This window comes from Mobula birostris, unplaced genomic scaffold (assembly GCF_030028105.1).
Source record: "Mobula birostris isolate sMobBir1 unplaced genomic scaffold, sMobBir1.hap1 scaffold_686, whole genome shotgun sequence".
In the NCBI taxonomy this organism is placed as follows: domain Eukaryota; kingdom Metazoa; phylum Chordata; class Chondrichthyes; order Myliobatiformes; family Myliobatidae; genus Mobula; species Mobula birostris.
In genome coordinates this window covers 14967-39253 of record NW_027278405.1, presented here as the reverse complement: position 1 = coordinate 39253, position 24287 = coordinate 14967, and the positions used below count along the sequence as shown (strand labels likewise).

The window sequence follows — 24287 nt, the reverse complement described above, 5'->3', positions numbered from 1 at the left end:
CATAGTTGGATGCATCAGCAAGGGAGGTGAGGCTGAGTACGGGGCTACGGTAGGAAACTTTGTCACATGGTGTGAGCAAAGTTATCTGTAGCTTAATGTGAAAAAGACTAAGGAGCTGGTCGTAGACCTGAGGAGGGTTAAGGTACCGGTGACCCCTGTTTCCATCCAGGGGGTCAGTGTGGACATGGTGGAGGATTACAAATACCTGGGGATACAAATTGACAATAAACTGGACTGGTCAAAGAACACTGAGGCTGTCTACAAGAAGGGTCAGAGCCATCTCTATTTCCTGAGGAGACTGAGGTCCTTTAACATCTGCCGGACGATACTGAGGATGTTCTACGAGTCTGTGGAGGCCAGTGTTATCATGTTTGCTGTTGTGTGCTGGGGCAGCAGGCTGAGGGTAGCAGACACCAACAGAATCAACAAACTCATCCGATGTTGTGGGGATGGAACTGGACTCTCTCACGGTGGTGTCTGAAAAGAGGATGCTGTCCAAGTTACATGCCACCTTGGGCAATGTCTCCCATCCACTACATAATGTACTGGGTGGACACAGGAGTACATTCAGCCAGAGACTCATTCCACCGAGATGCAACACAGAGCGTCATAGGAAGTCATTCCTGCCTGTGGCCATCAAACTTTACAACTCGTCCCTTGGAGGGTCAGACACTCTGAGCCAATAGGCTGGTCCTGGACTTATTTCATAGTTTACTGGCATAATTTACATATTACTATTTAACTATTTATGGTTCTATTACTATTTATTATTTATGGTGCAACTGTAATGAAAACCAATTTCCCCTGGGATCAATAAAGTATAACTATGACTATGACTATTTTTCTATCATCCCTGTGCTTACCTGGGAGTTTCTTAAATCCCCCTAATGTATCTGCCTCCACCATCGTTCCATACACCAACCATTCTCTGTGTGAGAAAAATACCTGCCCCTGACATCCCCCCTATACTTTCTCCCAAACATTTTAAGGTTATGCTCAGCAATGCACACAAGACGCTAGAGGAGCTCAGCATGGAAAAGAGTAAACAGTTGACATTCCGGGCCATGAGCCTCCTCCAGGATTGAAAGATTTCCGGCATCTGCAGACCTCTCGTGCTTTTAAAGTATCGGCCATTTCTGCTGTGGGGAAAACTCCCCGGCTATCCACTCAGTTTATGCCACTAATCATCTTACGCCACCCAGGACGTGCCCTCTTCTCATCGCTACCATCAGGGAGGAGGGACAGGAGCCTGAAGGCACACACTCAACGATTCAGGAACAGCTTCTTCCCATCTGCCATCCCATTTCTGAACAGACATTGAACCCGTGAACGCTACCTAACTACTTTTTTATTTCTGTTTTTGCACTACTCAGTTAACTATTTAATATATACTTATTGTAATTCAGTCTTTTTCCTCTGTTATTTATTGCATTGTCCTGCTGTTACAAAGTCAACAAATATCACAAGTATGCCGGTGATATTAAACCTGAATCTTGTACGCCTCGATCAAGGCACATCTCATCCTCCTTCACTCCAAAGAGAAAAGCCCTGGTTCGCTCAAGCCTACTTCATAAGACATGCTCTGAAATCCAGGCAGCATCCTGGTAAATTTCCTCTGCACCCTCTCTAAAGCTTACACATCCTTATAACGAGGCGATCGGAACTGAACACAATATTCCGAATGTGCGCTCACTGCTGGAGATCTTGCTTGGTTAGGGGCTGGGATGCCCACAGCCGAGAAACGGCCCATCTCCTGCCAAATTGGCTGCAGATACGGCCTGCATAGCACCCTTCCCTACCTTGGCACATCCCAAAGCACACACTGCGGCCAATGAAATATCTGGGAAGCTAAGTCACTGCAGTGCTGCCAGGACATCAGGGGCAGGTAATTGACAAAATGATCCATTACTTTTACCTTGTTACAGGATAAATGTCAGCCCAGCACACCCAGGGACAAGCACCCACTGGGATTTTATGCATTTAACCAAGGTTGGGACCATGGTTTAACCGCACCAGAGAAACTCTTAATGGAACTGTCAGCCTTGCCTTCAGTTAATCCCAAACTTTTAAAGTGGATATTGGGCCATGTGGGACAGATCTCCCAGAATGGCCTGTCCCAATTAAAAAATGGGTGACTTAGATCGGTATGGCTTCCCTCTTTCCAAGAGTCCAGTCTGATTCCTTCTTCTCCAGCCCTTGACCTGGCTTCACCCATCACCTTCCAGCCAGCCTCCTTCCCCTCCCCTCACCTCCTTTTATTCTGGCGTCTTCCCCCGTTCCCCCTCACTCCTGAAGAAGGGTCTCAGCCCAGAACTGCTCGTTCACTTCCATCGATGCTGAGCTCCTCCGGCATTTTATACGTCTTGCTTTGGTTTTCCAGCATCTGCAGACTTACATCGTGTCTATGACGTGCCCGAGGTGGTGACCTACTGAGAAGGCACTCTTGTTTTGGCACAGACTTTGAACTTGAGGGCAGGCTACGGGGTTAACGGCAGGATCCTTAACAATTCAGAGGTCCAGATCCATAGATCCCTTGAAGTTGCTTTCCCTGTTGACAGGGGGTGTTGGCCTTCATTAGTCGGGGGATTGAGTGCAAGACCAGCGAAGTAATTTTGCAGCTCTATAAAACCCTGGTTGGACCACCCTTGTAGTATTCTGTTCAGTTCTAGCCGCCTCAGTTCAGAAAGCTTCAGAAAGAATGCAGAGGACACATTGAAAAAGCTAGTTCTCTTCCACACTGAAGTGAGAGAGGATAAGAGGTGACTTGATAGAGGTGTACAAGATGATAAGACTCACAGATTAAGTGGACAGCCAGACTTTTCCTCAGGGTGGAAATGACTAATACCAGAGGGTATAATTTTAAGGCAATTATGGGAGGGTGTCAGAGGTAAGTTTTTTTAAAAACACAAAGAGCGGTGGAACACCCTGCCAGGGGCGGTGGCTCAAAGATTATGAATAAATAATAAACTTTCATTTATTATCAATGTATACCATAGATAACATTCAGAGTCATTTCTTAAAGGCAGCCACAAGACAAAGAAACAACAGAAGTTCGTGAAGAATATGCACACCACAGAGACAGTCATAAATCCAACATGGGAAAAAGGAACAAATCATGAAATCAGTAAAAAAAAAGCAAACAGGCAGTCCACAGAAAATGAATTGCAGAGTCTTTGAAAATAGGCCCGCAGCCACATAGCCAGTTCCGCGCGGCAGCCAGTCTGGCAACTCGATGGCTGCCGGCCAGGCGAGTGAAGCCAGTCCAGGAGCCCACGGCTGCAGGCCACAGCTTCAGGGTCAGTTTAGCGCTGAGGCGAGTAATGTCTCCCCGGGTAGTGAGCTGAACGCCAGTTCGTCCCCTGCCCTCGCCCTTGACACCTTCATCTCTTATTTTTAACCTGGCTTGGTGCTTCGATCGGTTCATTATCCGTTCTCGGCCCCAGCGATGGCCTGCATTCTCGAGTGTCCAGCTCGCCGAACGTTTCTGGATGCCGCAGAAACGCCAGGTCATACAGACGGTTGAAAAGCACTCCTCCCGGCGGGAAATCCCAGGCTGCAGGTTGCAGTGGTCGTAGTCCGGGAAGAGTATATCTAGTAGAACTGTTAGTAGTTTAGTTTGCTGCAGGAAAGGCATCACGTTGCATGCTGATACATTAGGGGCATTTAAGAGACTCTTAGATGGGCATAGGATGACAGGAAAATGGAGGGTCATGTAGGAGGGAAAAATTCGATTGTTCTTAGAGTAGGTTGAAAGCTGGCACAACATTGTGGGCTGTAGGGCTGATACTGCATTGCTCTATGTTCACAGAGTCACAGAGGCAGCGACCAGCAGTGGGTAGGTCTTGGCAAATTCCAATTCCCTCTTCCTGTCCCTTTCAGGGGACACCATAGAGACCTCCCCAGACAGAGAGCGATTGTTTTGGAAGTCCTGTGCAATGCTGGCCCCCACCCCAAATGGACCCTAGCTACGCGTGTTCCCAGCACACTTCAGGGTGACGCAGCTCTGTACGTTCCTTAAGGGGGGGGTATTCAGCCCATCGATCTGTGCCAGCTCACAGGGAATTCCCCTATATAACACAGTCTGCCGTAGTCCTATCAATTCTATAGTTTCCCCCACCCCCTCAACCACATCCCTGCGCACATGTGCGCTAGGGGCAATTAAACCTACCAAGCCACCCATCTGTGGAAAGTGGAGTTCTCACACAGTCACAGGGAGAACATACAAACTCTCCCCACGGATAGCTTGGTTGGGGGGGGGGGGGTCAGATTGAACTCAGGGCCTTTGGTCCTGCAAGGTAGCGGCTCTAATTGCTGAGTGACCAAAGGAACAGTTTAGCAAGTGTCGCTAAATATTACCGAGAAATTCAAAAGGGGGTGGGGACCATGACCTGCAATGAAAGGAGGGAGCAGGCTCACTGACAACGCCGGCCAGGACAGTTGACGGCAACTCAGAGACCGCCATCCATCTCAGGCAAAGCCCTTCCCCACCACTGGGCACATCTCCAAGGAGTGCCGACATACAAAAGCATCATCCATCATTAAGGACCCCATCATTCGTAAGGCCAGTGATGCTGTGGGGATGGAACTGGACTCTCTGACGGTGGTGTCTGAAAAGAGGATGCTGTCCAAGTTGCATGCCATCTTGGACAATGTCTCCCATCCACTACATAATGTACTGGGTGGGCACAGGAGTACATTCAGCCAGAGACTCATTCCTCCGAGATGCAGCGCAGAGCGTCATAGGAAGTCATTCCTGCCTGTGGCCATCAAACTTTACAACTCCTCCCTTGGAGGGTCAGACACCTTGAGCCAATAGGCTGGTCCTGGACTTATTTCCTGGCATAATTTACATATTACTATTTAATTATTTATGGTTTTATTACTATTTAATTATTTATGGTGCAACTGTAACAAAAATCAATTTCCCACAGGATCGATAAAGTATGACTATGACTATTCGGGCCACACTCTCCTCTTGTACCACCATGATGGCAACAACAGGAGACTCAAGTCCCACGCCGGCAGGTTCAGAAACAGTTATTGCCCTACAGCCATCAGGCTCCTGAACCAGTGTGGGCAACTTCACTCATCTCAACACTGAACTGATTCCACAACCTACAGACCAACTTTCAAAGACTCTCATGTTCTCAGTATTATTTATTTACTTTTTCATTATTTTCACTATTTGCTTCTTTTGCACATTAGTTGCTTGTCAGCCTTTGTGTACGTATATTTTTCATAAATTCTATTGTATTTCTCTACTTTCCTGCAAATGCCTGCATGAAAATGAATCTCAGGGTTGGATATGGTGACATGTAACACTCGGTGGCCACTTTATCAGGTACACCTGCTCTCTAATGCAAATATCTAACCAGCCGATCACGTGGCAGCAACTCAAAGCATCAAAGCACACAGACACGGTCAAGAGGTGCAGTTGTTGTTCAGACCAAAACATCAGAATGAGGGAAAGAAAGGTGATCCAAGTGACTTGGACCATGGAATGACTGTTGGTGCCAGATGGGGTGACTCGAGTATTTCAGAATCTGCTGATCTCCTGGGATTTTCACACAACAGGTCTCTTAGAGTTTACAGAGAATGGTGCAAAGAAACACAGAACATCCAGTGAGTGGCAGTTCTGCGGGTGAAAACACCTTGTTAATGAGAGATATTCAGAGTACAATGGCCAGACTGGCTCAGGCTGACAGGAAGGTGACAGCAACTCAAATAACCACACATCACAACAGCAATGTGCAGAAGAGATTATCTCTAAACATACAAGTCGTCGAATCTTGGACAGGCTACAGGAGTGGAAGACCAGAACATACAATGTGGCCACTTTATTAGGTACAGAAGGACCTTAATAAATTGGCCACTGCATAGATCTAGTCGAGGCTTTCAGCCCTGTCAACCAGTACGATTTGGGACTTAGGTTTCAGGCACAGAGAAAGACGGGTGGGTGGGAGGAGTTAGTGGTTAGGTAGGTATTTCTACAGAAGCAAATACTGTTCTCCTGGGATTTTCATGCACAACAGTGTCTAAGAGTTCACAAATGAGAGGTGATTGATATGTTCATGGGCTAAGGTAGAAGGAGTCAGTTTTAGAAAAACTAGCACATTTATTTTTCAACATAGTCCCTTCCTACATGAACACACTTAGTCCAGCAGTCGTGGAGCATATGGATCTTGGACCTCCAGAGAGTGTCCGCAGCAGGGGTGATTGATAAGTTCATGGCCTAAGGTAGAAGGAGATGAGTTATTAACTTCAAACTTTCTGCATTATCACTCAAAGAGTTGAACCGCATGTGCATGTAACGAGAGCGTCTCAGACCTCCAGGAGGTCCACAGCACGGGTGATTGATAAGTTCGCAGCCTAAGGTAGAAGGAGATGAGTTATACAGCTCTTGTTACGTACACGCGCAGTTCAACCCTGAGTGAAAATGCAGAAAGTTTGAAGTTAATAACTCATCTCTTTCTACCTTAGGCCACAAACTTATCAATCACCCCTGCGGTGGACCACTTTCTGGAGGTTCAAGATGCCGACTTCTACAAAGAAGGGATCCGTATGCTCCTCGACCGCTGGACTAAGTGTGCAAATGTAGGAAAAATAAATGTGCTAGGTTTTCTAAAATTGACTCCATCTTAGGCCACAAACTTATCAATCACCCCTTTTAAATGGTGCAAAAGCAAAAAAAAACTCCAGTGAGCAACAGTTCTGTGGGCAAATATGCCTCGTCAATGGGAGAGGTCAGAGGAGAACGGCGGCCAGGCTGGTTCAAGCTGACAGGAAGGCGACAGTAACTCAAATAGCCACACATTACAACAGCGTCTCTGAAGTGGATGGGCAACAGAGAAAAAAAAAGACCACAAGCGTACACTCAGGGGCCACTTTATTAGCTGAATGTAGAAATTTGTGAACATGGAAGCTGACCTGTTTGACTGGACGCAAGCCAACGGCCGAGTTCGCTTTGCCAGCGTGCCCGAATGCCGAGCAGCAATCAGCAACTAACTGCAAGGCAAGGAGAAGCCGCGACCCCTGACATTCAGCCCGTCTCATCCTGCCCAGGGCCAGGACCGCTGAGCATGGCAGGGCAAGAGGAAGGGTACCCGCCTCCCACAGCATCCCCTGAGTAAAAATAGTTCCCTTCCAAGCTCTGCAAAGGTCAGGGGGCTTCGGAAGGCAGCCACCCCGGGTATCAGGCAACCAGTTCACCTTACGCTGAAGGTCACTGGCTCTCCTATACCCCACCGTTACAGGAGTGAGCTTGTGGTGCTGCCTTAGCTGGAATATAGACCTGTACAGCACAGGCCCTTCAAGCCCACCATGCTCTGCTGACCTTGTCAATTTTATTTAAAGACCTTTGCGTTTTATTTCCACAGCTGTCTATATTTATTTTATTCTCATATTTGTATCCTGAGGAATAGGCCCGTCCAGCTCTCCGAGCTGCGCCACCCAGCGATTCCCCAACTTAACCAATTTACCACCACCGACTAGCCTGCCAACCGGGACGTCTCTGGCCTGTGTGTGGGGGGGAAACCTGAGCACCCGGAGGAAACCCACGCGGTCATGGGGTGGGAATTGAACCCGGGCCGCTGGTACTGCAAAGCGCTGTGCCAGCCACTGCACCAACGTGCCACCCTGTTGTACGGCACATCATCCTCCGTGCAGAAAGTGCTGTATATACAAAACGGTTATTATCCAGGCTCAGTCTGAAGCTTTCCTCCTATGCAGCCCTTGTTGTTCTTTCGTTCACGCACCCACCTGTATCTGCCTCCATCCCCACCCCCGGCAGCACGTGCCACGCACTCTCCCTGTAAAAGAAACTGACCCCTGACGTTCTCCTCTACTTCCCCCTCGTATCAGCCATTTCTGCCCTGGGGAAAAGTCTCTGGTGATCTGCTTGATCTATACGTCCCATCATCAAGTCACCTCTCATCGTCCTTTGCTCCGAGCAGTAAGACCGCAGCTCGCTCAACCTGTCCTCGTAAGGCAAGCCCTCTCATCCAGGCAGCATCCTGGTAGGCCACCTTAGCACCACTTTAGGAGCCTGCGGAGATTTGGCACGTCATCAAGAACTTTGACAAACTTCTATAGTCGTGTAGATGGAGAGAACACTAACTGGCTGGCTCAGAGCCTGGTACGGAAACACCAATGCCTTTCAGTGGAAAATCCTACAAAAGGCAGTGGATTCGGTTCAGTCCATCACGGGTAAAGCCCTCCCAACCATTGAGCACATCGACATGAAACACTGTCGTAGGAAAGCAGCATCAGAGACCCCCACCACCCAGGCCATCCATACTCCTTTCCCACAACAAGCAATCTCACTTTAAGGACTCTGTCTCGTTATCTCATGCTCTTATTAGTCATTGCTATCTATTTATATTTGCTATTTGTGTATTTATATTTTATTATATTTGCATTCACACAGATTGTCATCGTCTGCATTCTGGTTGATTCTGTTTACAGTTACCATTCTAAAGATTTGCTGAGTATGCCCGCAGGAAAATGAATCCCAGGGCTGTATACGGAGACACACATGAACTCTGATAATAAAATTTACTTTGAACTTTCAAAGCTTCCTCATCTTTCCCATATACACTCATGTGAGGTGAAAACAACAGACCAGGTTTGATGAATACTGCATGTCTCACCCAGGCAAGACTCCAGCTCTCCCTCCTGTATCTCTGCCCCTACACCCCTCTTCCATCTCTCCCCTCATCCCTCTGTGATCGACTGACTCCCAGTTTTCATCCCACACACTGTACCCTCCCCCTCCACCCTTAACCCCAGCAATCACACCTCCCCACATCGCCCGCGACCGAGAAATCTCGCATGTAACGATTGTGTGGAATCTGTGTTCGTGTTGTTTTCACACGAATTCTGCTCCTGCTCTGGTGGCGACCCTTGTGGGCCCCCACCCCCCAGCACATCCTTGGCTGTGTTGGCTGTTAAACGCAGATGATGCATTTCACAGAATGTTTCGATGTATATCTGATAGATAAATGTGAACTTCAACCCAATGTGCCTGTGATGCTGCTGCACATATTCCTGACTATAAACTTGACTCAGACTGCTCCCATCACCCCACAACACACCTCAATTCCCCTCATCTCTCACACATCTCCCCAGCTCCCTCTCTCACACCTCAATTCCCCTCATCTCTCACACATCTCCCCAGCTCCCTCTCTCACACCTCAATTCCCCTCATCTCTCACACATCTCCCCACCTCCCTCTCACACACATCTCACCTCCCTCTCACACATCTCCCCAGCTCCCTCTCACACAAACCTCAATTCCCCTCATCTCACATATCTCCTCACCTCCCTCTCACACACACCTCAATTCCCCTCATCTCTCACACATCTCCCCACCTCCCTCTCACACACATCTCCCCAGCTCCCTCACACAAACCTCAATTCCCCTCATCTCTCTCACACACATCTCCCCAGCTCCCTCTCTCACACCTCAATTCCCCTCATCTCTCACACCTCCTCACCTCCCTCTCACACACACCTCAATTCCCCTCATCTCTCTCACACACATCTCCCCAGCTCCCTCTCTCACACCTCAATTCCCCTCATCTCTCACACCTCCTCACCTCCCTCTCACACAAACCTCAATTCCCCTCATCTCTCACACACATCTCCCCAGCTCCCTCTCACACACCTCAATTCCCCTCATCTCTCACACACATCTCCCCAGCTCCCTCTCTCACACCTCAATTCCCCTCATCTCTCACACACATCTCCCCAGCTCCCTCTCTCACACCTCAATTCCCCTCATCTCTCACACATCTCCCCACCTCCCTCTCACACACATCTCCCCAGCTCCCTCTCACACAAACCTCAATTCCCCTCATCTCTCTCACACCTCAATTCCCCTCATCTCTCTCACACATCTCCCCAGCTCCCTCTCACACAAACTTCAATTCCCCTCATCTCTCACACACATCTCCCCAGCTCCCTCTCTCACACCTCAATTCCCCTCATCTCTCACACATCTCCCCAGCTCCCTCTCACACATACTTCAATTCCCCTCATCTCTCACACACCTCCTCACCTCCCTCTCACACACACCTCAATTCCCCTCATCTCTCACACACATTTCCCCAGCTCCCTCTCACACATACCTCAATTCCCCTCATCTCTCACACACATCTCCTCACCTCCCTCTCACACACACCTCAATTCCCCTCATCTCTCACACATCTCCCCACCTCCCTCTCACACACATCTCCCCACCTCCCTCTCACACAAACCTCAATTCCCCTCATCTCTCTCACACATCTCCCCAGCTCCCTCTCACACAAACTTCAATTCCCCTCATCTCTCACACACATCTCCCCAGCTCCCTCTCTCACACCTCAATTCCCCTCATCTCTCACACACATCTCCCCAGCTCCCTCTCACACATACTTCAATTCCCCTCATCTCTCACACACCTCCTCACCTCCCTTTCACACACACCTCAATTCCCCTCATCTCTCACACACATCTCCCCAGCTCCCTCTCACACACACCTCAATTCCCCCTCATCTCTCACACATCTCCCCACCTCCCTCTCACACACATCTCCCCAGCTCCCGCTCACACAAACCTCAATTCCCCTCATCTCTCACACACATCTCCCCAGCTCCCTCTCACACACCTCAATTCCCCTCATCTCTCACACACACCTCAATTCCCCTCATCTCTCACACACATCTCCTCACCTCCCTCACACACATCTCCCCAGCTCCCTCTCACACACATCTCCTCACCTCCCTCACACATATCTCCCCACCTCCCTCTCACACACATCTCCCCAGCTCCCTCTCACACACCTCAATTCCACTCATCTCTCACACACATCACCCCACCTCCCTCTCACACAAACCTCAATTCCCCTCATCTCTCACACATCTCCCCAGCTCCCTCACAAACCTCAATTCCCCTCATCTCTCACACATCTCCCCACCTCCCTCTCACACACCTCAGTTCCCCTCATCTCTCACACACATCTCCTCACCTCCCTCTCACACACATCTCCCCAGCTCCCTCACACAAACCTCAATTCCCCTCATCTCTCACACACACATCTCCCCAGCTCCCTCTCACACACCTCAATTCCCCTCATCTCTGTCACACATCTCCCCACCTCCCTCTTACACACATCTCCCCAGCTCCCTCTCACACACCTCAATTCCCCTCATCTGTCACACATCTCCCCAGCTCCCTCTCACACACATCTCCCCAGCTCCCTCTCACACATACCTCAATTCCCCTCATCTCACACACCTCCTCACCTCCCTCTCACACACTCAATTTCCCTCATCTCTCACACACATCTCCTCACCTCCCTCACACACATCTCCCCAGCTCCCTCTCACACAAACCTCAATTCCCCTCATCTCTCTCACACACATCTCCCCAGCTCCCTCTCTCACACCTCAATTCCCCTCATCTCTCACACACATCTCCTCACCTCCCTCTCACACACACCTCAATTCCCCTCATCTCTCACACACATCACCCCACCTCCCTCTCACACACACCTCCCAGCTCCCTCTCACACACTCAATTCCCCTCACCTCTCTCACCTCAATTCCCCTCATCTCTCACACACATCTCCCCAGTTCCCTCTCTCACACCTCAATTCCCCTCATCTCTCACACACATCTCCCCAGCTCCCTCTCACACATACCTCAATTCCCCTCATCTCTCACACACCTCCTCACCTCCCTCTCACACACACCTCAATTCTGCTCATCTCTCACACACATCTCCCCACCTCCCTCTCACACACACCTCAACTCCCCTCATCTCTCACACACATCACCCCACCTCCCTCTCACACACTCAATTCCCCTCATCTCTCACACATCTCCCCACCTCCCTCTCACACACTGAATTCCCCTCATCTCTCACACCTCAATTCCCCTCATCTCTCACACACATCACCTCACCTCCGTCTCACACAAACCTCAATTCCCCTCATCTCTCACACATCTCACCTCCCTCTCACACACCTCAATTCCCCTCATCTCTCACACACATCTCCTCACCTCCCTCTCACACACACCTCAATTCCCCTCATCTCTCTCACACATCACCCCACCTCCCTCTCACACACTGAATTCCCCTCATCTCTCACACATCTCCCCACCTCCCTCTCACACACTGAATTCCCCTCATCTCTCACACCTCAATTCCCCTCATCTCTCACACACATCACCTCACCTCCCTCTCACACAAACCTCAATTCCTCTCATCTCTCACACATCTCACCTCCCTCTCACACACCTCAATTCCCCTCATCTCTCACACACATCTCCTCACCTCCCTCTCACACACACCTCAATTCCCCTCATCTCTCACACATCTCCCCAGCTCCCTCTCACACACCTCAATTCCCCTCATCTCTCACACACATCTCCCCAGCTCCCTCTCTCACACCTCAATTCCCCTCATCTCTCTCACACATCTCCTCACCTCCCTCTCACACACACCTCAATTCCCCTCATCTCTCTCACACATCTCCTCACCTCCCTCACACACATCTCCTCACCTCCCTCACACACATCTCCCCAGCTCCCTCTCACACAAACCTCAATTCCCCTCATCTCTCTCACACACATCTCCCCAGCTCCCTCTCACACACTCAATTCCCCTCATCTCTCTCACACCTCAATTCCCCTCATCTCTCACACATCTCCCCACCTCCCTCTCACACACATCTCCCCAGCTCCCTCTCACACAAACCTCAATTCCCCTCATCTCTCTCACACACATCTCCCCAGCTCCCTCTCACACACCTCAATTCCCCTCATCTCTCACACATCTCCCCACCTCCCTCTCACACACACCTCAATTCCCCTCATCTCTCACACATCTCCCCACCTCCCTCTCTCACACACCTCAATTCCCCTCATCTCTCACACACATCTCCCCAGCTCCCTCTCTCACACATCTCCTCACCTCCCTCTCACACAAACATCTCCCCAGCTCCCTCTCACACACACCTCAATTCCCCTCATCTCTCTCACACATCTCCCCACCTCCCTCTCACACACATTTCCCCAGCTCCCTCTCACACAAACCTCAATTCCCCTCATCTCTCACACACATCTCCCCAGCTCCCTCTCTCACACCTCAATTCCCCTCATCTCTCACACATCTCCCCACCTCCCTCTCACACACACCTCAATTCCCCTCATCTCTCACACATCTCCCCACCTCCCTCTCACACACATCTCCCCAGCTCCCTCTCACACACACCTCAATTCCCCTCATCTCTCACACACATCTCGTCACCTCCCTCTCACACACCTCAATTCCCCTCATCTCTCACACATCTCCCCACCTCCCTCTCACACACACCTCAATTCCCCTCATCTATCACACACATCACCCCACCTCCCTCTCACACACATCTCCCCAGCTCCCTCTCACACAAACCTCAATTCCCCTCATCTCTCACACATCTCCCCAGCTCCCTCTCACACACACCTCAATTCCCCTCATCTATCACACACATCACCCCACCTCCCTCTCACACACATCACCCCACCTCCCTCTCACACACATCACCCCACCTCCCTCTCACACACATCACCCCACCTCCCTCTCACACACATCTCCCCAGCTCCCTCTCACACACATCACCCCACCTCCCTCTCACACACATCTCCCCAGCTCCCTCTCACACACATCTCCCCAGCTCCCTCTCACACACATCTCACCTCCCTCTCACACACCGCAATTCCCCTCATCTCTCACACATCTCCCCACCTCCCTCACACATATCTCCTCACCTCCCTCTCAAACACACATCAATTCCCCTCATCTCTCACACGCATCTTCCCAGCTCCCTCTCACACACATCTTGACTCCCCTCATCTCTCTCTCACACACACACCTCCCCAGCTCCCTGTGTCTCTCTCTCTCTCGCTCACACACATCGCCCCAATTCCCTGCCTCTCTCTCTCTCTCTCTCACACACACACATCTCCCCAGCTCCCTGCGTCTCTCTCTCGCTCACACACATCGCCCCAACTCCCTGCCTCTCTCTCTCTCACACACACATCTCCCCAGCTCCCTGCCTCTCTCACAAACACACAGCTTAATTCCCCTCATCTCTCTCACACACACACCTCCCCACCTCCCTCTCTCTCTCACACCCCTTGTTTCCCTTCACCTCATCTCCCTGCCTCTCTTTCACATACACACAGACGAGCCTTCCCAAGATGTGCCTGTGATGTAGCTGGTGCAGGCTGAGATTTAGGGGGTGTGGGTGGTGGGGTGGGGGAAAAGGCAGCAGGAGAAGCGATATCCTCAGCCATCCCAAACAGGGCGTGCTGTGCTGAAATCGGCTTCAGCGACAGCTCAGTGGCTGATGTTCCCTGAATGACCTTCAGGAGGAGCAGCTTTCTGTTTCTGGGTGGTCGCCCGGAGGCCGATGGATGAAAAGTGTGCATGGGTCCGTGCGCCTGTCTGTCTCTCCAAGCAGACTGCATTAGCTTCTCGGGTGACATCACAGGGGGCTTTGGTGCATAGACAGCCTGCATTTGCATCAGGGCCTTTCACATTCTTGGCCAGCAAAAGTGTATCAATAATAATAAAAAAAGAGGTCAGATCTAGACTACAGAATAGAAACAGGCTCTTTGGCCCATCTAGTCCATGCCGACCTAGTCTTCTACCTGCACCAGAATCACAAGCCCTTCAAACCCCAGCCATGTTACTACCAAATCCCTCGTAATAGGGGGCAGAATTTTAAGGGGATTGGTGGAAAGTATAGAGAGGATGTAAGAGGTGTTTTTTTTTAAATGCAGACAGTGGAACGCCCTGCCAGACGTAGTAGAGAGGCAGACTACTAGGGACGTTTAAGAAATTTTTAGATAGGCTCATGTCTGAGATATTGACGTGCTGGGTTATGCACTGGAGTTTTCGATGGAGGGGGGCTTTCGCTATTGCTTGCATGGTTGGGGGGTGTGAGGGGGGTTGGTGCTTCTCCTGGTGCGAGTGAGGGGGGAGGATCTGCTTGTGCATGGGAGGGGGGGCTCTGATGTTGCTGTCATTCACCCTTTTGGGGTTCCCTGTTCCGCGGCTGTCTGGGAAGAGTAAGAATTTCAGGCTGTATGCCGTATACACTCTCCGTTATTAAATTGAACCGTTTGATTTGATAGAAACACAGGGGGCTAGACTGATCTTAGTAAAGGGTCAGCACAAAATCGTGGGCTGGAGGGACTGCAGTGTTCTAGGTAAACATTACAATCGACCCCAAGTCCGCCACTGGCACTGGCAGCTCGTTCTGCACCGAGCGGGAGAAAAACACAGCCAATGGTTGTGTCATCAGATACATTTCGATAGCATTTGAGCTTTTTTAACTGGGCAAGACATAGAAGGATTCAGACCTAGTCTGGGCAAATGGGATTCACGCAGATTCTAAGCAGGGCATGACACTTTATAGCACCAACTCTATAGGCCCGTAAAGAGTTTGAACGCTCTCCCTGTGTGCTCCAGTTTCCTCCTCATTCCAAAGGCGTACCAGTTAAGTTGTGGACATGTTACGTCGGTGCTTGAAGCACAGCGATACCTGCAGGCTGCCCCTCAGCGCAACTTCGGAACCTGCTGTTTTGGCGTGCAGGTGAAAAATAAAGGTGGTCTCATCTAAAATGCCTCCGGGGTGGGGGCGGGGGGCCCACAACCCAATCGAAGGGTCTGGGGGCTTGGCGTGCCTCAGCGACACGGAGAGCTCATGTTGGCTGGAGTCGGGGCCAAGGACAGAGCTGGAGGACCCTGATGGTTGCCCTAAATGCCAGCGAGCAAATATTCTAAAAGGTCTGAAGAACCCAAATCTATAACTTCAATAATGCATTCCTTCGAATGGCTTGAAATCTAAAAAGGGCTTAAAATACAGCTAAGACAGCTCAGCTGGGAATGAAAGGGTTATCATACAAGGAACGTTCGATAGCTCTGGGTCTGTACTTGCTGGAATTTAGAAGGATGGGGTGGGGGGTGGGATCTCATTGAAAACTTTCGAATGTTGAAAAGCCTAGATGTGGAAAGGATGTTTCCTCTTGGTGGGAGAGTCTAGGACAAGAGGGCACAGGCTCAGGTCCATTTAAAACAGAGACGTGGAGAAATTTCTTTAGCCAGAAGGTGGTGAATTTGCAGAATATGTTACCACAGGCAGCTGTGGAGGCCAGGTCTTTGTGTATTTAAGGCAGAGTTTGATCGGTTCTTGGTTGGACACAGCAGCAGAGGTTATGGGCAGAAGGAGGAGGGGGGAAAAGAGTCAGGCCATGATTGAATAGCAGAGCAGACTCGATGGGCCAAATGGCCTAATTCTGCTCCCATGTCTTATGGCCTTACTGTGAGCAGTTTTGGGCTCTGTACGTGCTGGCACCGGAGAAGGTCTGAAGGAGGTTCACAAGAATTATCCCAGGAAGGAAAGGGTTAAGGTACCATGGCTCACTGGAGTTTAGAAGAAGGAGGGGAATTTCACCGAGGCCCATTGTGCACTAAAAGCCGAGATACAGCAGACGTAGACAGGACGTTTCGAATAGTGGGGGAGTCCAGGACAAGAGGACGCAGTCTCGGAATGGAAGGATGTCCCTTTCGAAGGGTGCTGAACCTGTGGAATTCACTGCCACGCACGAATGTGGAGGCCAAGACATTGGGCGTATGTAGAGTGAAGGTTGGCAGGCTCTTGATTAGTAAAGGCATCAAGGCAGGAGAGTGGGGTAGAGAGGAATGGAGTGGTAGAGCAGAGTCGACCGGCTGAACAGTCTAATTATACTCCTTCCTATTCCTCCCTTTGCAACTTTAAAAGGAACTGGAGTCTGATTTTAAAGTTCTGCTTGTAACAGTCAGCCCCAACAGTAAAAAGAAGGATCTGCCCAATCCGCAGCATTTGCAGGGCTAAAAATAAAAGTCATATTGACCCTTAACCTTCTATGATCCAGGAAATACAAGCTACTTGGTGTAATCTTGCCTCACAATGTGACCTTTGGAGCTCGAGGAACCTCAGCACTGAACCCGCAGCAGAATGCTTCCCAGGGCAGCGTATCCTCCCACGGGTACAGTGCCAGGGGAGGTGCACGGTGCCCGACCCAGGCTTTATACAGCCACCGCAAGTCTTCTTCCGTGCATGACCCAGGACGGTTTGCTGAGGCTAACAGTCAATGGGGATCAGTGGGGAGGGGCGAACGGACAACGGAGTCATATAGGGAGCGATCCCTGCGGAAAGCAGAAAGTGGGTCGGGGGGGCGCTGGAGAGAAAGATGTGCTCGGTGGTTCCGGAGAATTGTGTGCTGGACGCGGGGGCTGTTGGGGTGGTAGCTGAGAACACGAGGAACCATATCCCTGGTGGGGTGGCCGGAGGATGGGGTGGGAGCAGACGTGTGCGAAATGGAAGAAATGCAGTTGAGGGTAGCATTGATGGTGGAGGAAGGGAAGCCTCCTTCATTGAAAAAAAAGGACAAAAGGACATCTCCTTTGCTGTGGAATGAAAAGCCTCATCCCACAAGTAACAGGGGTGAGGAAAGGAATAGTCCAAGTAGCTGTGGTGACAGGTCACAAGTGTCACCAACATAACGTACCTGCAAAGTACTAAGCCTAACCCGCCATCTTTGGACTGTGGGAGGAAACAGGAGCACCTGGAGGAAACCCACGCAGTCACCGGGAGAACATACAAGCTCCTTAAAGATCTCGGCGTGAATCGAACCCCAGCCAGTGATCGCTGGTGTTAGAAAGGAATTGTGCTAACTGCCTCGCTACTCTAGGGCGATTGAGACTAACGTCAGCTTCTGCGGTCCCCAGTACTGGCGCTCGGTGCTAGAGTCCGAGTTACGACAATCAGCTCCTGTCTCTCGATGCTGCTGTCTCGGTCTCAATGACCAGTGGCCAGAACTACCACTGGCTCCTCGTTCCTGGTGCCCTGCGGGTGTTTGGCTCTCTTTGTCTCAGGCCCACGTCCCAGTGTCGATGCCTGGTCCCGATGCCCGACTGTGCTGGTCTACACTCGCCAGTGCCAACATCCAGTCAACAATCATCCCTTCGGAACAGAGGCTGAGGAGGAGTTTCGCTAGACAGAGGCTGGTGAATCTGTGGGAATTCTCGCCCACAGACGGCTGAGGAGGCCAAGTCATTGAACGTGCTTAAAGCAAAGGCTGATAGGTTCTTAATTAGTAAGAGCGACAAAGGTTACAGGGAGCAGGCAGGAGAATGGGGTTGAGAGGGATGATAAGTCAGCCATGACCGAATAATGGAGCAGGCTCGATGGCTTGATTCTTTTTCTATACCATGAGGTCAGGGTAAGTGCCCTCCTGTCCCAGGGCCAGAGCCCACCCCTCGTATGCTATGCCTGTCTGCAGCACCCCACTGCGACATCCAGTGTCCAACTGCACCAGAACACCATGCCAAAGAGTTCACTGCCCTGGGGTTGAGGTCTGGAATCGAGCTTCCACGACTGTCATCCCAGACCAGCAGCACCCACCCAGCCTACCCTAGTGCCCGCAGGCAACTCCCCACCTCCAGGGGTTATAGTCGTAGAGCATAAACAGCCCTTGCTCATAACTAGTCATACCAACCAAAATTCCCAAGAAGCTAATCTCATTTGTCTGTGTTTGGCCCACATCCCTCTAAACCCCTCCTTTGCACGAATATCCAAATAAAGTGTGTCACACCACACCACACTGGCAACACCCTCCTTGCGTGTCTCACTGTACACAGTGCCCATTAGCACCCTCCTCCGGGGGGGGGGGTCACACCTCACCCCAATGCCTATTGGCACCTCTGCCCCAGGGGTCACACCTCATCCCAATGCTTATTGGCACCTCTGCCCCAGGGGTCACACCACACCCTAGTGCCCAGTGGCAGCCCCCTCCCCCAGGGGTCACACCACACCCTAGTGCCCACTAGCAGCCCCCTCCTCACAGGTCACACCACACCCCAGTACCCACTGGGACCCTCCATCCCAGGTATCACACCACACACCTTCTCTGCTCATCACACAACCCCAGTGGCAACCCCTTCCTGCATGTCACACCATAATCCGGTGCCCACTGGCAAACCCTCTCCCCTCTCTCCAGGTGTTGCACTCCACCCCACCGCCCTTTGATACCCACCCGCCAGTGACCCCAATACTCAACACCCCTCCGTGACCCTCTGGTACCCACCTACCCCCAGTGACCCTCTGATCCCCAACATCCCAGTAACCCTCTGGTAGCAACATCCCCCAATGACCCTCTGTTACCCCACCTGACCCATCTACCCCCAGTGACCCTCTGATCCCCACTTACCCCCCAGTGACCCTCTGATCCCCACCCCCAGTGACCCTCTGGTACCTCCCCATACCCTCTGAAATCACCCGATACCCACTCCCTGAGTGACCCTCTGATACACCCCCCGACCCTCTGGTACCCCCAGTGACCCTCTGTTACCCCACCTGACCCTCTGATATCCCCCGATACCTACCCCCCCAGTGACCCTCCGGTACCCCAGCCCCCTCACCTTGGGGTCCTTCTCGTAGTAGTACTGCTGGGTGCGGATCCAGCGGCCGACCAGGTGGTCGCGCACGGTGTGGGCCAGCGCCTGGTAGTAGTCGCGGGGGGTGGCCACATTGCGGTCCTTCACCAGCGTAAAGTGCAGGTGCCGGTTGAAGTTCTTCTTCAGGTCGGAGACGTTCTCGACGCCGGCCAGCCCCCTCACGCTGATCTGCTTCCTGCGCTCCAGGTCGGTCAGCGGCCGCGACATGTCTGCCTGCTGGGCGGAGAGAGAGAGAGAGAGACCGGACCAAACCAAACCGTTAGCGGCGACGCCGAGCGAGCGACTGCACCCCGGCCGCCGCCAACCCCCCTCATTAATATTCAACGCGCCGCCTCATGCATATGCAACACCCCCTCATCAATATTCAACGGGAAGACCCCGCCCTCGGTGCGTCACGGGCCTCCCGGACGACGAGCCCCGCCCACCTCCCGCCCCGCGGCCAATCAGTTCGCTCCTCGATCCGTTCAGTGCCGCTCTTGGCCCCGCCCCTCCACTGAGGTGTGGCGTCACCCGAGCCCACGTTCCTCAGAGCGCGTCACCTTAATCCCGCCCTCTTCCCGCGATGGACTCTGGGAGTTGTAGTCCCCTTCGCAGGGACTGCTCCCACTACTGCGACTAATAATAATAAGGACTTTATTGATCCCGAGAGAGAATTTCTTTCGTTACCGCAGCAACATTAAAAACACACTTTAAGAATGCAATGTGCGAACACAACTAATAATAATATACACAATAATAATGTACGAAGTAATGAAGCAGAGACTGTTGTACTAAGATATGTGTTCTCCCGCAACACAGAGATGAAACGTTGTTTATGCTTGTTGCATTTGGTAGGAAATATTTTCTGTAACGATCCTGTGACAGCGGAGAGCCTGCGAAAGGAGAGGATGTCCCATAACGGATAAGAATGTGCTTAGTGGCCGCCCTTCCACCACTGGCTCAAGAGAGTCCGGGTCCAGCCTTTTAGGTTCCGCATCCGCGGTCGACGGCCAGCCGCTGATTGACAGCCCAGCTCCGGGGTGCCGGCGGACGAGCGTGCATTCCCTCACGTCCTCGGGAGGAGCGGGGCTGCAGCTCCAGGAAGGGCACGGAAAAGGGCGAGCTATTTAAAAATCGCCTGCATGTCGCATCTTTAATGCCAACGATGGAAAGGTGCCAGCGGCGGGCCGCGACCAACTCTCATTGCAAGTGCGCCGGCGGCGAGCGGGCAGAGAGAGAAGAAAAATAAATCCGAAATCAAACCACCTCCGAATGCAAACTATCATTTCGCAGCGGGTTAGAGAGGAGGGGATGCACTCGGATCGTGGCACTGATTCTCGGCGTTAGCTTGCAGCTGGATCCGGTGTATGGCTTGAATGCAAAGAGTGTGGCAAGGAACGCAATATAATCATTTCGTACTTTCGTTGCCTCGAAGGCGCTTTGCCCCCGAGACGCGTTATGGTTGTGTTGCAATTTACAAAACATTTTACTGCTAATAACCCACTGGTTTTATTCTGACAGCACAGTGTTATTGTCGCGGCGATCGGGCAAACACGCGGCGGGATTTCCACCCGCGGCAATCCGCAGGGGGGAGGACGAGGGGCGGCCAAGTCGTGTCGGACCCGCCGACTTTCTGACGGGAGGAGACGCCGGCGCGTTGGACTCCACACGGTTTTTGACCTGTGGTTAAAGTCAATTCCCCCCCGGGACGCCGTTCGCCCTCGGCAGGGATGGTGACAACTGGGCGATCCGCCGCAGCTCGGTCTGTGCGCACTGCGGTCACTTGGTGGACGGGGTGGTGGAAAGAGGAGGGTGTGTGTGTTTCGGGCGGTGGCGACCGCGCCGTTGCTGGACGGGGGAGGGGATGTATCTCGGGTGGTGTCCGACGCAAACTTTATCACGGGGCTCTCTGATCCCCGTGTGCGGATTGAACCCGCCAACCTCTGCTTCCTAGGGTAAAATCACCGACCGGCAGCTTAGGGGCGCGTTGTCCAAGGACGATCAACTTTATTCGCCATATACGTATTAGGAATTTGCAGCGGCAAGTTGGCGCGGCAGGCAAACATTCGGCAATTATAAAGAAATTATATAAAACTTAAAGATAAAGTACAGATATGGAATAGAATGTGCATAAATAAATAAAAATAGACACCAGAAGATTCGTCATCGAAAACTTTGGCAAACTTCTAGGGTGGTGGAAAGGGTGCTGATTGGCTGCATCGCGGCCCAGTATGGGAACACCAGCGCCTTTGAGCGCGGGGAGAAAATCCTATAAAAGGCGTTGTGGAACACGCACAAAATCGCTGGAGGAACTCAGCAGGCCAGGCAGCATGTGTGGAAATTAAAGTACAGTCCCGCCGAAGGGGTTTCGGCCCGAAACGTCGACCGTACTTCACCCCCCCCCCAAAAAAAAGACGCTGCCTGGCCCGCTGAGTTCACCCAGCGAACTTGTGTCTCGCTCGGATTTCCAGCATCTCTCGTGTTTGTGAGAAGGGAGCGGATTCACGGGTAAAACCCTCCCAACCATTGAGCACATCTTCTTGAAAGGCTGTCATAGGAAAGAGGAGACTCCCACCACCCAGGCCGTGCTCTCTTCTCGCTGCTGCCATCAGGTAGAAGGTACAGGAGCCTCAGGACTCGCATCACCAGGTTCAGGAACAGTTACTACCCCCCAACCATCAGGCTCCCGAACAAAAGGGGATTGCTACACTCGCTAAGGACCCGTTTATCTTGTCATTTCATGCTCGTTATTTATTGACTGCAGTTGGTTTACGGTTCCTGACGCTCACAGCTTACCAGACCGTGGTTACAGTTTTGCCGAGCTTGCCCGCAGAACAAGAATCTCAGGGCTGTACGTGGCGACCCGAGTGCAGGCTGATAATACATTTTACCTTGAACTTTTGAACTTCGAGGTATTTACCGCATCAACAGAATTATAAGAAGTGGTGCAAAACGTTTACGGTGCAGTAATTGAAGTGGGGGGGGGGGAGATTTGCATTATTATTGGCAGTACACTCCTCATGAAGACCATAAGGTATAGGAGCAGAATCAGGCTATTCGGCCCATCGAGGTTGCTCCGCCATTTCATCACGGCCGATTCAATTTTCCTCTCAGCCACCCCCCCAAATCTCCTGCCTTCCCCCTGTATCCCTCCATGCCCTGATCAATCAACAACCTATCGACCTCCGCCTTAAATATACCCAGTGACTCGGCCTCCACAGCCGCCTGCGGCGAAGGATTCCACTCAGATTCACCTCCCTCTGGCTAAAGCAAATGCCTCCTCATCTCCGTTCCGAAAGGACGCCCCCTCTAGTCTGAGGCTGTGTCCTCTGATCCTAGACTCCCCTCTCCATATGAAGCGTCTCTCCGTGGAGGCCTTTCATCATTCGATAGGATTCAGCCGGAAAATGCTGCCAGTGTATATGACGGTGGAAACATACCGTCAGACAGGTGGCTTGCGATTTGCGGTTGTGGACTGCCCACAACTTGCCCGTGCGGTTATGGGTTACTAGCCCCGAGCCCATGTGTCTTTTTGGACGATGGGTGGAAACCGGAGCGCCCGGGGGAGCAACACACATCAAAGTTGCTGGTGAACGCAGCAGGCCAAGCAGCATCTGTAGGAAAAGGTGCAGTCGACGTTTCGGGCCGGAACCCTTCGTCAGGACTGAAGAGGGAAGGGGCAGAGGCCCTATAAAGAAGGTGGGGGAGGGTGGGAAGGAGAAGGCTGGTAGGTCCAGTTGAAAAACCAGTAATTTGCTCCGTTCACCAGCAACTTTGATGTGTGTTGCTTGCATTTCCAGCATCTGCAGAATTCCTGTTGTTTGCGCCCGGGGGAGACTCACGCGGACGCATACACATTCCTCACGGGCGGCGGCGGGAATCGAACCCCGTTCTCCCGGCGCACCAGTCGCGCTACGCTGGAGCGCCGCCGCCACGCTATCAGGACTCCAAGGCCCGGGTTGTCGGGGGAGGTTCGGGCAGGCTGGAACTGCAAATCCCTTGCAGTGCAGCAGGTTGAGGGGTGTTTATAAAATCAACAGGGGCTCAGGTTCCCCCCCCCCCACCCGGGGGAAGAGAATGAAAGAAAACAACAATCGGATGTTTGCAACGTCTGGACAGCGGAGATGCGCCCTTCCGGCTGCTCCTTACCCGCTGCAGCTCGGCACCCCGCACCGCCACCCCTTCAAAGCCAATCAGCAAGCACCAACACCTCGGAAAAGCAATGGATGCGGCCCAGTCCGTCACGGGTAAAGCCCTCCCCGACACCGGGCACATCTACGGGGAACGCCATCGCCGGAGAGCAGCGTCCGTCGATGCAGGGACCCCCGCCACCCGGGACACGCTCTGTTCTGCCTGCTGCCATCAGGAAGAAGGTACAGGAGCAAAACACACACACACACACACAGACACACACACACACACACACACACACACTCGCAGACACATACACACACACACACACACACACACTCGCAGACACATACACACACACACACACAGACACACACACGCACACACAGACACACACACACACACAGACACACACACACAGACCCACAAACACACACACACACACACACAATGCCGGAGGAACTTTCCTCCAGAAGTGTGTGTGTGTGTGAGTGTGTGTGTGTGTGTGTGTGTGTGTGTGTGTGTGTGTGTTGCTTGGTCTTTCAGCACCTGCACCTTCCCTCTTGTTTGTGATTGAAGGTACAGGAGCCTCGGGACTCGCACCACCCATGCTCAGAAACAGTTATTCCCCCTCACCCATCAGGCTCTTG

The 24287-nt window shown here is 51.9% G+C and overlaps 1 protein-coding gene across 1 annotated transcript in view; it reads right to left on the bottom strand.

Moving 5' to 3' along the window:
- LOC140193661 (glycogen phosphorylase, muscle form-like) overlaps positions 1 to 19816 on the bottom strand; it is a 154729-nt gene extending 134913 nt beyond the window's left edge. Inside the window, exon 1 of the mRNA XM_072250818.1 lies at positions 19492 to 19816. Coding sequence (XP_072106919.1) covers positions 19492 to 19734 — 243 coding nt within the window. The 5' untranslated portion in view covers positions 19735 to 19816. The remainder of the gene's footprint in view (positions 1 to 19491) is intronic.
- Between the last annotated feature and the right edge of the window lie 4471 nt (positions 19817 to 24287).